General features: G+C 45.7%; 1 protein-coding gene across 2 annotated transcripts in view; it reads right to left on the reverse strand.

Annotated features, from left to right (window-relative positions):
- Nucleotides 1–7,660: 7,660 nt before the first annotated feature.
- The window catches only part of si:ch73-62b13.1 (Carbohydrate sulfotransferase 1-like), an 8,030-nt gene continuing 1,143 nt past the window's right edge, over nucleotides 7,661–14,547 (reverse strand). Inside the window, exons 2-3 of one of the 2 annotated variants that reach the window (XM_061036617.1) lie at nucleotides 10,642–10,813; nucleotides 7,661–9,631 (exon numbers count right to left, since the gene is read on the reverse strand). In XM_061036617.1, the coding sequence (XP_060892600.1) occupies nucleotides 8,508–9,631; nucleotides 10,642–10,813 (1,296 nt within the window). In that variant the 3' untranslated portion in view covers nucleotides 7,661–8,507. Of the gene's footprint in view, nucleotides 9,632–10,641; nucleotides 12,613–14,547 lie in introns of those variants that run through there. The other variant, XM_061036618.1, reaches the window with a different exon arrangement.

Raw genomic sequence — 14,547 nt, forward strand, 5'->3', positions numbered from 1 at the left:
GATAGCGTCCTCGTGGTGCAAAGCTTGACGGGTCGTTGGATCAATAATTCCTCAAAGTGCTTCAGCAGGGATTACCTCCTCCTCTGAGGGATCTTCTAGGGTCAAAGCTCGGCTCATTTAACAGCTAATTAGATGCTTTCTATCGAGCATGTGGTTCTAGTGAAGCCTCTGTTTCATCAGGGTGTACAGTTAATGCTGAATGTGCACATGCTGGTCAGTGGGAACACTGCTGACGGAGATCCATGTGAGTACTTTCTCCCTTCAGAAGCTTTAAAGTTTGTTTTTTTATTTGTATTCTTATCAAATATATTCACCCACTCGAGTACACATGTCTTTGGAGGTTACTCACTGCAGCTCCGCTTGAAATCAGAGCAAATCCTCATGAGGCCCAAGTGGAGCGTCAGTCGTCACACAGGCGACCTCCTGTTCCTATTAGATTGAAGACGAATGGTGCAGTAAATTCTGTGTTCATTACTCACCAGATACAAACTAGCGTGTGTGTCAGTGTGCAGTAATCATGCTGGAGTTGCTCTTGTTAATGTGTCTGCGCGCAGTGTGTGTGTTGTGTTGTGTGTGTGAAGCAGAGACGAGAGCAGACGACTCCTCGGGTCCCCTCATAACAGACCCTCTGATTATATTTATGAAATTCAATTACTGTGACACAGACAGATGGTCCGGCTGTCAGTGGGGACGCTCGTCATTTGTTAGCAGCAGCGGACCCTGAGGTGGCGACCAGAGCGAGCGAGGCTGTGTGACTGCCAGCAGGAGAGAAACATGGAGGAGGAAGAAGAGGAAGAGGAGAAGGTTTATATTCAGACTCATGAAGAGCCGACAGACATCTGAAGGAAAAACTGTCACTGAGAGTGTTCACTTGAGGATCCTGTTTTAGATCAGGTTTTTTAAAGTATCCTGTTTTTGTGTTCTGCGTGTAAATTATATCCTGATGTCAGAAACCGGGATAAGCCCTTATCCTGATTGAGTGCGTTTCCATGGACTTGAGGTTTTGATAATATTCAGGATCTGGTGTTTACCTGAACTCAGAGAAACCTGGTTATATCCCAGGCGCCTGTGATGTTGTTATTTTTTACAACAGAAACTGCGGCAATTTAGAAATCGGTGAAAAATTCATGTGGGTTTAACACTATTCAATACCAACAAAGCGTTGCAGATATGACGTCTCCACCTCATCTACAGCAACGGAAGAAGAGAGCAACAACAAATATTAAACATGTCCTCACCTCTGACTGCTGTCAGCATGTCACTGCCACCATGTGGGACAAGGGAGCAATGGGTCAAGTCATGACTGGTGGGACAGGGTCATGTAATATTTCTAAAGTACTGTCTTGACTTGCTCCATGGTACATGTTGGGAAACCAGCGTCCTGCAGCCTGTTCACCATACACTTAAAAAGGTCAGCTTATCAATTTCCTTATCAAAGATTTCAAATATATTTCATTATTTATTGGCGAAACACAAAACTCAGTTTCTTCATCGTGCCAGAAGTAAGGCGCTCTCGTTGCTGCCGCCATGTTTGTTTTGCTGATTCATTACTTGGCTGAGGCGACGCCTGTGCAGGTAGTCATCAGCTACCAGAATCGAGGTAAAGCCACATCCTGTTTTATTTCAGAGTTCTCCAGGTAGGAAAACTAGGTGTCTCAAAATCAGGATAAGGGCTTATCCCGGTTTCTAAAATCAGGTCATGATGTTTACATGAACAAACACAAAACACACGTTTTACTTCTGGTAAAGCAGCGAAACTACGTCACATATAGATAAAAGGTTTATATTGCTTTTTCATGCATAAGGCTGGAGACTTTAGATATTTGCAGAAAACCTCTGAACAGGTATGGAAGGCGAAAGAAAGGTCTTAGTTGTGAAATGTAGGATCAAGTGATTCTGAACAGAACAGGGGACAAAAGTCTGGATAACTCGACCTCTGGCTGTCTTATTATTATCTTGCATGACCGAACTGTACGCACGTGCAAGAGGAAATGATCACATCATCTTCTTTGGACGTCTTAACTGAAGAAAACACAGTCAGAGGACATGCCACAAACAGACGGACGTCCATTCTGATGTTTTAGTATTCAGGGTCCGTCTCTCCTCCGACACATCCTATCTGCTTTTTCTTTCCAACTTATTGAGATCAGACGTCTCCTGGTTTCAATGAATATGAAATTCAAATTAAAGGAAAAGGGAAAGATACAGCACTTGGGCCTTTAATCTGGCTCGATGCCGCTCTGTTCGCTGCCCTCTGTTGGTGAATAATGGATGAGTCTGAAAATTAAAGCTTGTTGGGAATTTATTGAGGAAGTGCTGACAGTGTTTACCTTTCTCCATACTGTGGGAGCAGGTAGATGAAGACAGCGGGAGTAAAATGCAAAATATGTTGGGTAAAAAACAAACAGACAAAGAATATCAGAAACAGCAGCAGACTTTATGCTTCAAACTCGCCCTGGAACAAAAAAGCTGAGTGGGCCGAGGACAAAGCAGACTCTGAGAGCGAGGCTGAAAACATGACGTGTGATTGGTTGGGAGCCCTGCAGGGATGTGATCACACCTTCCTCCTCCTGCCTCTGTGATACTGCAGCCCACGCCTCACGCTGCGCTTCAGTCCTGTTTGAGTAAAAGACTTCCACGAGGGAGAAGAGAAAATAAAAGTCCCGGCAGTGTTTTCACACCTACTGTTTCCTGAAAGTGGAGCTGCAAATGAAAGAGATGCCTGACAGGACAGGAGGGTGGAGGAGGAGGAGGAGGGGGAGGGAGGATGGACCGACCCTCACATCTGAAACATCTGAGAGTTGTTCACTTGAAAAAGATTTGGACTGCGTTTTCCAAAACCTTCCAGAAGACATAGGCCCCTCGGGGTGGGATGGTTCAGAGCGGTCTGGTGGTGCGGGGGTGTAAAGCGGGGGTGTGATTGTACGCCAGCAGATAAAATGATCTTCTGTTTTCTGCTGAGAGCACCCTGAGGAGGCCAGGAGCAAAACCAACGCTTTGTTTTAAGATAAAGAGCCAGCAATGGCTTCACTCACTCTGTCTGCTGATTTAAACTCTTTAACAAAACACCCGCAGTAAGCAGCAACTAAACATGTGTCACTACCCGAGAACCCTTTAGAACCCTTAAAGAATCAAGATCAGTAAATGTGTGTTTTTCTGTCGTGTTACTTTACAAAATTCTATTCCTTTTTATACAGAAATGTAACATTCTGGACAAAACGTCTGGGCCTCCGTACATGTGTGGTGGTGACTGTGTCTGCAGAGACTCTGTCCTCTGACTGGATTTTACTGTTCTGGTTTGTTCTGGTTGACTCGGGATGTTTCTGGGCGGAGCTGGTGTGTTTCCTCCTGCCAATGACAGCGCAGCAGGTGAGTTTAGGATATATTAATATTAGGAAATATAATCACAGAGGAGAAACACCAAGTGGATAAAGCTCGTTCTAAAAGGAGGGTGAACCTTGTGTTGTCTTTTACTCGTGGACGTGGAGTTGGTCTGCTTCCTGTTGGACCAGCAGGTGACAAACACGTGATTTAGACTCTGCAGACAGAACATGAGTGTGCATGTGTTTTGTACTCGCTAATTTATGAAAAGCTGAGATACTTTGGTGTCTTTTCAAAGTGTGATGGGGGTCTGCGTGCATTTACCTCGAGGAGCTCTACCCAGGATGCATCTCTGCCAGCTGGTGGTTTGATGTTGGCTGTGAAAGCCTCTTATTAGGATCAGTGGAAAACAAAATAAATAATCTGTGAGCGTGCTCGAGCTGGAGATTTATTGTAAAAATGAAACTCTCGTTACTGAAGATATCACAGGCGTACTCGAGGAATATTTGAGTGACAAGGAGACGATGATGTCATGATACTTACAGAGAGATAGAGGAGAGGAGAGGTAAAAACAAGGCTGCACAGTGTGTGTGTGTGTGTGTGTGTGTGTGTGTGTGTGTGTGTGTGTGTATACAGTGCACAGGGGGAAATAACAGTGTGTGAATGATGGCTGTGACAGAAGCTGATGTGTGCTGAGGGCCCGAGCGGCTCCAGCTATAAAGATACTGTGGCTCAAAGTGGTTTCATTCCATCTTAAATGCTCCTTAATCTCCCCGTAAAGTGTGCAGTAAGGAGGATGACGAATGTGAAAGTGTTTGTGCTGCTGTGCTTTTAATGGACACATCAATACATCTGAGGTTTTAATGTCAGGGGAGCTCTGTGTGTTTGTTTCACCGTTTTAGTGTAAAACATTCACATTTGAAACACACTGCATGGACTTGTCATGTGGAAATTACAGCCTACAGTATCTCTCAGCGCTTACGAGGCAGAAAGAAATGATAAATATTGTGTGGGAAAAAAGTGATCTCTAAGTGCTGCTTTAAACAGAGCAGGAATCCTCATCTTCCTGGTGGTCGTCTCTGTACGTGAGCCGTACTTTTCACATCCCATTTTAACTGGGTCGTCAATATTCTGTGTGTTCTGCTCTCACTATGCTCTGACCCTTTTTAAAAAATCAATGCTTTCAGATAAGGAGGGTGATTTGTGGAGCTATTCTCCGCCTCTCGGCTGCAGGTGTCACCTTTGTGGCAGTCGTATTACATGAAGCTGCATGTTTACGTATGCTCACATGCAAGCAGGATGACATTGATGTTGATCAAAGCATGCCGTTATGTGTCAGTGCGACAGCCACAGAGCTGATAATTCTCAGACTTTCTGGCTTCCCGCCCAGATAAGGACCATAAAGAATCGAGCGTGGGCTGATGGGCCTGGAGGACACACCTGCAGCTGTGGGGACAAACTCCAAGGACGCCTCACGACCTCCTTCTGCTCACACATCTTATTATAAACAGTTCAATCTGAGGATTACAGACAAACATCAGGGGCGGAGCAAAGCAGGGTTTACATGCTGGAGGTACTTTCAGCTACCAGTGCAGCTGAAAGGTCAAACTAAGGACGTAGCCATGAGACACACTTACACGTTGACACCACACTTAAGGTCTTTGCACACTGAGTCAGTTTTTTTTTTTAAACAACCCTCTAAATGATTTGGACAGATGTGAAAAAACACCTGTTGTGAAAATAAAAAAATATTTACGTGCCAAAGAAACAGACTCGGTGTAAGTCCTTTAGGGTGGGAAGTTAGAGCAGGGTGGGGTGAATTCAGTGTGGAAACCAAGCTGCAACCTCTGGTCTTGAAAATGAAGCTGATGATGAAGTTCCAAATCCTGCAGTTCCTTGATTGTCCACTAGAGGCTGGCTACAGAAGCACAGGAAGTCACATACACACCCATTCTAAAAAGCCTGTTTTTACAGCAGAGATTAACATGTTTACAGCCTGGTTCAAAAAACCAAATAGTTCTGATTACTTAATGTCTCGATCAGCACACACCGTACGGGGGTGAATGTTTTGATGACTCATCAGTTTTGATTTGATGAAGGCAAATCACAATAAGGCGTGTAGCTGACCTGATTGACAGACCGCCTGATTGACAAACCGCGGTGTAACGGTTTGTCAGGAGTCTTAAAACCCGCCTCAGCTCCAGCTCTCAGCCTGTCTTTAGGTTGACTGAAAGTTAGACTGAGACAGCATTTCCAACATGGAGACCGCCATGGATGGGACTCCAGTGCCCCCTGCAGGAACAGACGGGTGTGTCACTCAGACTTCAAACATTCAAATTTAGTCAGTGGTGAAAACAACTAAATGGACAAGAAAACTTACTTATGTATCTTCAAACAAATTGACAAATGGTCTGTTGAATTAGTGGATCAGCTGGACTGAGGCTCATAGCCACGATGTTGGAGTTGACATGACCGCTGACATCTTTACTGTACAGCACTGTCAACATCATATTATTGGCTGGCTAACATGACGTAACAATGAACAGTAAAACAGCCGACCACTATAACATAGTGAGCAGGCGGCAGAGGGAACTCTGAAGACTGAGACGCAGAGTATGTGGAAATTGTCAGTACTAGCCTCTTGTGAGGAGGTTTTAGGAGCCATAAAAGCAAACATGACCGCCACATAAAGCCTAAAACCACTGCTGAAATCTCCTTTTTTTTACACAGCAAAGATTCAACCTGAATGAACCGTATGACTGTTGACAGAAAGCAGGAGGAGATTGTTAAAAAAAACCCGACTTACACATAGTTACACAGGTTCTCACAAGAGCTTCAAGGAAATGAATTATGTTTAAACAGCTTATCTTAAACATAAAGGACGATAGTTGAAACAAACAGTGGTGTGATAAAGGGTGTGTTTTGTGTTTTCCAATATCAGCACATCGATGAGTAACCAGTATTGATAAGAGCTAAATTTGTCAGCATAGTTAAGGAGAGAGAAACGAGTGGCGGTATTGAGTGAAAAGAATCGAGTAATTAGCTGACGGCTGACTCAGGCCGTCGCAGCTTTGTGTGTCAGGGTGTGTGGATGGAAAACCCGATGAAGCGTATCTCCCCGGGTGTCATAAAGCTCTGCTTTATGGCCCGTTTGTGTAGCCGTGCAGATTAAGCTCAAAGAAAGAAGGCCGCTCTTTTCTGCATGCATCTTAAATCCTGTTTTTCCTCAGCTGGATCTGAAGATCAATTCTTTGGGGGGGCAGCGCTGAGATTCCCCCGCTGTCAGCAGCTACACTGGTGTCTAAAAATACATTACTAAAGAGAATATTTCACCTCGGATTTAATGGTAGCATGGTTAGAGTAGAGCATGACCATTCTGCTCAAATTGTAGACTCTCCTTCACACTGAACTGTCTTTCTTTAGCCGCTTTAGCGCTGAAGCTCACAGCGCCCAGCGGGCAACAATTTCAGCCTCCACAGAAGATACAAAGAAGAGAAAATCACAGTCACTCAAACACTCTTCTGTGATTCATCCAATCAACTTCCTCCTCTGAAACTACTTCTAGCATTTATCTCCAGAGAGCAGCACGCCGTGGAAATAAATGGGCCCGTGTGTGGAGATGGCACACTTCCTTTCCGTTTTTAGACACAAAGAGGCGTTGGAAATGTTGGAGAGAACCTGCAGCCATCTCGTCTGTGATTACACTCCGCTGCAGACACCAGCCCACTGTTTGTCTTCAGAGGTAACTCACAATGAAACACAAGTGAAGCAGCATGTGTTCTCAGGAGTCACAAACATCTGTGTGACTTCAGACACATCAGATGTACACACACACGCACACGCACGCACACGCACACACACACACACACACACACAGACGAGCTGTTTCTCTGAGGAGGGAAACACCCTTAAAATATTGCCCCCCCCACACAACACACTAAACTACTGTTGAAGAAGATTTCAGCAGCGTGGTGTTTAGTTTAACTTATGAATCATTTTATTGAAAAAGTCTTAAAAAATACAAACAGTACGGCAACACAAACATTTCCAAACACATCCATAGGAACAATACGTCAGCATTTACAGTTTTTATGACCTTAGAACAAAGAATAAATAAATGTTCTCACATCATCGAGCTGCAGAAGAACTTAAAAGGCATTTCTTTTCTCCTATAATCTCCTTTGTGTCCGCTGAGTCTGAACATCCTCTCTGTGTCTGAGATTCTCTTTCAAACCTGAGGACCTGAGCTCTGTGAAAGGTCTCTCATTCTCGAGTGTAAACACGTCAATGAAATAAAAAATGTCAAACCGTTAAAGAAGATGAGTTTCAGTCAGCACTTTTCATATCTATGACAAAACCATAAAAGTGAAGAAGGAGTGAAATTAAACAATTTAGGATTAAATTAACAATCAAGTTAAATGACTTTCATTCCATCAGCATGAAAACAGCAGATGAGTAATCGTGTAACAGTACGGTTGTTTAAAATCCTGTTCAAACCTGCACAAAACTCAAAAGTGTTTTTGCTCAGCCTGAAAACTTCAGGAGTTTTGTGCAGGTGGGAACAAGGCTCATGACATCTTTTGAGGTCATGTCTTGCCACCTGAGGCGCTCACCTCGCTCACACTCTGAGGGAGGTATGTGAGCAGGGGCGCGTCCAGAGGGATGCCAGGGACGGCATGGGCCCCCCTTGAAATCTGATTGGCTAAACTAAAATCGCAAACTATGATTGGCTATTTGCGTTTTCAGAGGCGGGATTTAAGTCAAAATCAACTGTGTTGCATCAGGCTGCTGGATGACTGTGCACATTTTATTTCATGAGACAGGTTTTTTGGAAAGGAACGAGTCCATAAAGACTCACAAGCAAACTGCTGCACCCTGTCTAACTTACAATGAACTAAGCAGCTATTAAAAGTTTTTCAATCGTGACCCCGAACAAACGTCTTCTTTTTGAGTCCTGAAAGAATGAAGCTAAGACGATGTCGCCATTCTCTTGTGTAACTTAAAAGTGTGATTAGTGGGGAAAGGAAGGTAAACTGCTTGCTAGCCCTGCATACGTCAGTGCCCCAGTCTGCCCCCCCCCCCACTGAAAAAGGTCTGGACTCTGGACACAACCCTGCTGAACGTCAGCTCAAGAAGATTTCAAGGATTTCTGTAAATATTTTCAGGACTGCATGTGTGAGAACGGCTTATGTGACCGTCTCAAAGCTCATGTGTTGGATTAAACTGTGTGACAGGTTTCTGAGTTGAGCTGAAGACTGAACCGGTTTGTATCCGAGCAGAGCCAGCGTGTCGTTGCACAGTCGCTGCACCGTCCTCACGATGTCAAAGCTGAGTCGAAGCCTCCAGCTCTCTGCGGCGGCTCTGGAGTCTCTGGTGGTGGAGTATCTGTAGTTCCACTCGGAGGGAGCCGACACATTACTGTTGGTGTTCTTTGAAATCCACAGACTCACTCTGTCCTCCATCTCCAGCCCCACAAACCTGTAGATCTCAGCCGCCTTCTTCTTCGGGTTAAACGCCAGGTCCTCGTACCGCACCAGCATGTAGCGTCCATGCAGCCATGGCGGTCTCTGCAGGCCCGTCTCTGCAGAGGCTGACATGTCCTTACAGGTGCTGGTGATCTGTGACAGGTCCACATAACGTGGCTGCCGTCCTGTCGCGTTCCATATTTTCCAAGCACGGAACTGATCTGAAAACGCCATCATGCGGGAGGCGAGGACGGCTCTGGGGTCTCTTACCAGGTGGATGATCTTCAGGTCAAGACGAGGGTCTTCCGTCAGGGTGCGCAGGTCGCCAACCTCAGGGACGCGCACGGTCTTTATGGCGATGTTTCCCCTCGACAGACATGACAAGGACGCTAAAGTGAGGTTCAGAGTGCCGCACTTCTTAGGACACCAGGTTTCATCGGGCAGATCAGAGGCCGCTCCGTCGCCTCCCTCCGAGCACACTGGAGGGGAACAGAGGGCGTGGCTGGAGCTCCGACGGAAGAAAGAGTTGGTGACGTGGTCCTGCGGCTCTGGCCGGATGTAGTTCTCCATGAAGTGAAGGTCGCAGGTGTAGAGGTTGAGGAGGAGGTCCCTGTAAGCTCCCAGGAGGGCCCGGCGGTCCAGCGAGCGGCGCAGACGGCTGCTGGAGTTGGTGAAGGCCTGCTGCACGTGGAAGAGAGGCTCAAACACATAGAACACCTCTGGGTGCTGGTTGAGGAGCTGCCCCGTGAAGGACGAGCCGCTGCGGGTTGTGGCAAACAGCAGGATGTGTTTCCGAGGCAACTCCTGCATCCAACTGTCATCACACAACGATCTCCACCTAGAGTCTGGAAGAGAGACACAACAAAAAAAGAAGTTCAAGCTCAGGTAAAAAATGAGTTAGCTGTGTCATTTCAGCTCATAAAAGTATGAGTGAGTCTGTTTTCATCACGACTTCCACCCAGCAGAAAGTCAACTCCTAAATCAAGCTGATAAAGCTTCAATAATTCAGAGAGTAAAGATGCATGAGTAAGTTATTTGTCTGCGCGTGGTTGCAGAGGGGGCTCATGAAGCGGCGGATCTCTAAATATAGGACAAAAAGTTAACATGCAATTACTGCTGATGAGGAGTTGATTGCAAAGGGAAGGTTTCTTCTGTACACGGGCGATGCAGCTGTGCTATGAGAGCAGATTAATGGAGATAAATTGGAGGATAATTGTCAAACGAATGACGCATATTTAATTTCTCCTTCCTTTTCTTTTTTGGGATTCCCTGATTTAATGATCTGTGGGAGTTTGTCTGTTGCTTCAGTTACAGGTTTGATGCTATGTCTTTCTCCAAACTGCTTCAATGTCAAACTTATTTTATGACCAGGTCGACTTTTGATCTGGTACTCCCTCTGCTGATTCTGTACAACCAAAGTATTGACAAAATAAACATGTACATATTTCTACACTGCCAAGATTCATGCAGACTCTGTGCTCTCTTTTAGCAGAGACGTACTTTATGTGAGGGTTGTCATGATACTAGAACTTAAACTTCAAAATGCTACAAGCTATGTGGGCGGCAGTAGCTCAGTCTGTGAGGACTTCGGTTGGGAACAGGAGGGTCAAGTTCAAGTCCCGGTGCGGACCAAATGTGGAAATTGGTCTGGTAGCTGGAGAGGTGCCAGATCACTTCCTGAGCACAGCCGAGGTGCCCTTGAGCAAGGATCAATAAAGAACAACATTCATACCACAGCAACACAACAACAACAAAAGTCAGAGGCACCAAATATTTGGTCAGTTTTTATTTTCAGCTATTACGCTCGTATCAAAACAGTCAGTCCTGACAGTCCTGATTGGTTGTTGAAGCGTACCTCTGTGGTGTCTGGAGGAGCAGCGGTACGCTCCCTCACAGGGTCCAGACAGAGAGTCCCTCAGGGTGCGGATGGCGGTGTACTGCACCCCCAGAGACGCACACACCAGCAGCAGCACCGTCTTCCAGGAGCACTCCATCCTGCCCCCCCATCCGGCTCTACATCCTTCACGCTGGAGAGGAATCAAAGACACACACAATGAGATTTCATTCGGATGCGTTTTGTTCCAGCCTCATGCGTGTGCAGCTTCAGCTCGTTTTACACCCACAGACCTCGACTGATGGAGCAGTTTATGTTCCTGCTCCAAGGAACTTAAACAACAGAAGGTGGAGATGTTATTTAGACCATCTTCACATTTAATTCTAGAAAAAGTCAGGCAGGCTGCAGCTGAAATCTTCCTGAGTTGCCTGTTCACACATGCACCTCACCGCGGGATACTCTCCCCCCTGTGAAATCAATGCACTGTAGATGTGCAGGTTGGTGAGTTGTTTTACCTTTAGACAGAGCTAGGCTAGAAGTTTCCTTTATTGTCCACTGTTTGTGCTATGCTACGCTAACCAGCTGCATGCCGTAGCTTTAGATTAGCAGGACAGGAAAACAGAAACTACTTCCTTCAACTAAACATTTAATGTATTTTAAAAAATCCAGCTTTAGGAAAAGGTCCCACTTCAAGCCGATTCAACAGACACAATCTTTCCAGCATCTGTACCACAAGGAGCTTAAACACTTTGAACAAACAGTTTAAAGGACTGAGATTTGTACCCTGATGGATCCACAGATTTGTTCTGCAGAAAAACTCAAGGAGGGACCTTCCCTGGTAAATGTTAGCTCTCCTGTCCCTCTCTGAGACAACTTCACTCTAAGGATGCCACACACACACTCATGCATAATTGCATTTCATTTTTGCTCTCCTCTCTTCTGGGTAATTAAGCCTCTAAGCTCAGCAGAGAACTACAGATAAATTTAGCTGCCTGCACAGAGACAAGTGGAGAAATGCACTTTAGAGTTTTTTTGCCATCGGGCATGAAAGAGCAGAGAGAGATGAGATTCTCCAAATGCATTCAGAAAAAAAAAAAAAACATTTGTCCCTGTGTACTTAACTGATGGAAGGTAATCACATGAATCCCTGAGCACACACAGTGTCTGCATCATCATCACATCCAGGTAAATATACTCCAGATTACTGACAAAAAATGAATCCCCCCTCTCTTTCTTTCTCGCTGCAGTCTGCCTCTTGTTCATTAATGATGTTTGTGTGTCCCGGGCAGACTCGTGTCCTCAGGAACGAATCACACAGAGCTCAGATCGGCTTTTGATGTTCCATTAATCACAAACAGCGCAAAACCAAAGGCGTTTACTCTGTGGGTGACAGGGGAGTGAAATCAAGCCGGCATCATGAGCCATTCTGTTTGAAAAGGGCTAAAAGCTGCAATCACAGAAAATGAACTCATCGGGGGGAGAAAGTTTGTTTCTTGGATTTATATTTTTACACAGAATGACAGAAACGTTCTCAAAACCTGCGGATCTAATTTTTACTTGAGATCACAAAACCAAACTGGTGTTGCTTAAAGTACAAACAGAATATCAGAACATCCTTTGCTTACATTAAGTACATTTTACCAGCAACTCTGTAAAACTGAAGCCGTAACAACAACCTCCTCCCTTCTCCTCCTCGGACAGGCTGGAGATCTCCACGATGTTGATGGCTGCTCCATCCACTCCACTGGAAGTCCACTACCTGGGTGTCATTCTGGACTCCACCCTCTCTTTCCAGTCACACATCAACTCCATCACCAAATCTGTGTTCTGCCACCTCAAAAAACATCTCCAGACTCCGTCCATAACTCACAGACCCTGATGCAGAATCACTCATACGCGCCTTCATCACTTCCTGTCTCGATTATTGTAATGGAGTCCTATTTGGGGTAACACGCAAAGCCCTTTACAGACTCCAGTACGTGTATCAAAGTGTGTGCAGAACTCAGCTGCCAGGTTTCTCACCCGCCCCGACCCTCATCCACCTCCACTGACTCCTGGTGAAGCCTCGCCTACCCCCCAGTCCCTCTCAGACCTCATACACCACCTACACTCCGGTCCTCGGTCACGGGTCTGGTCTCCACCCTTACACCAGAGCCCACAGTGTGGCAGCCCTCACCCTCTGGAACTTCCTGGAGATATCTGCAACGCTACATTCATCAAAAAACTCCATAAACCCTCCTGTTAAACTGCATGCATTCTGTTTAGTTTGTTTGCTACATGTTCTGTTCTGATGTAAAGCGTCATTGTGTACCTTGAAAGGCGCTTCATAAATACAATCTATCATTCTAAATATTAAATCGGTGACCTCTGAGGACACACTGCTCCATTTTCCTCTTGTATCAGTACAACTTTAAATCTGCTTGTGTTTGTGCAGTTCTTGAAGGAAGGGAGGGATGAGCGTGAATGAGTGCCAATAATGAGAAACTCTGACCCTGGCTTTTAACCCTCTGACACTTCAGTCAAAGAAAAACTGAGAAGACAGTGACAGTCCTGCCATCCCAAACATCTCCTCCACAGCTGGCCGAGCGAGGAGCATCGTGTGACTCCTCTGTGACAGGTTCTCTTTTCCTGCTGCCCTCTGGGGAATAAAGACAGATGCTTCAGTGGATTAAAGCAGTTTGATTTGCAAGTCCCCCCCCCCTCCGTCTCTGTGGCTTACAGCTCCTCCTGCACGGGGACTCACAGCAGGAATAACAGAAGGCTCTGTCAACAGCTGGAGGCGACTGAAGGCTTCGAACGCTCTCAGCTTTTGTATCCCTCCAACAATAACAGTTTTTACACAGAGGATAAAAGCCTCGGGGACAGGATCAGCCAAAGATTACACTGTGGGCTGCACGCTCCTCTGGCAGGTTTGTAAATGCAGAGCCATAGCACAACACACAGGGAAAGTGTGGAGTAATGAGAGTGGTGCGTGCTGCAGGAGAGGAGGCTCCCTCAGTGGAAAATGAAGCAACAAATGAGGTTAGAAGTTAGTGATGAGGTTGGGATTGAGGGATTTGGGGATGCGAGTGATGGAGGGATGTGACAGTGCCAAATATTTTTCTATCAAGACACCTCACTGTGTTCACTGATCCTCTGAGGGAAGTGGTTTATAATAAAACATCACTATGAGAAGCTACAAGTCGGCTTTGTACATCTATCTGTTCATCGTCTGCGTCTTTAGCTCTGCTCTTGAGAAAGGTGATGTGGTCACAGGAGGTCGCCCGTTTGAGGTGGAGGTCGTCTCAAACAAAGCTTCAGCCAGGGGTTCCTCAAGTGACTCGAACCCCAAAATAGCCTTTAACATTTCAAACGCCCTAATCAGCAGTTTCAAGCTGCGATATTTACCTCCCTTTGACAGTTCACTTTCAATCTGAATGTCGTGGAGGCGTAATGGGGGGATGAAGTGACCCCGCCCCCTGTACCATCTTCAGAGGTAGTAACAGAGGCGTTACAGAGGAGAGACGGGATCAGAGGAGCCAGCGGGGGAGAGCAGCGCTGTGTGTGTGTGTGCATGTCTGACTGTGTGTGTATGTGGAGCTCCTGCTGTGCCGTGCTTCTGCAACGCCTCTTGGTAACGATGTTTTGGAGAGCGATCACTTCGTCCCCTCTCTGCAACATTCAGATTGAAGACGAAACGTCACAATGTCAATATCATAGGGAATAGGGCTGTTCAGACATCTTCAGTGCTCTAATCTTGAAAAAATAATGCTTCTTCTTCTTCTACCTTCTTATTCATCCTGTCACAGATTTTACGGGTTCGCTTCAGTCGCATGAAATAAATTGTCATCACTCTGCCGCCTTTAGAAATTTAACATGTGGAAAAAAATTCAGCGTAATCTCAGGGCTGAAAAATTCTGTCATCTGTGTTACCATATGCAGCTCACT

This window comes from Labrus mixtus, chromosome 4, assembly GCF_963584025.1.
Source record: "Labrus mixtus chromosome 4, fLabMix1.1, whole genome shotgun sequence".
Lineage (NCBI taxonomy): Eukaryota > Metazoa > Chordata > Actinopteri > Labriformes > Labridae > Labrus > Labrus mixtus.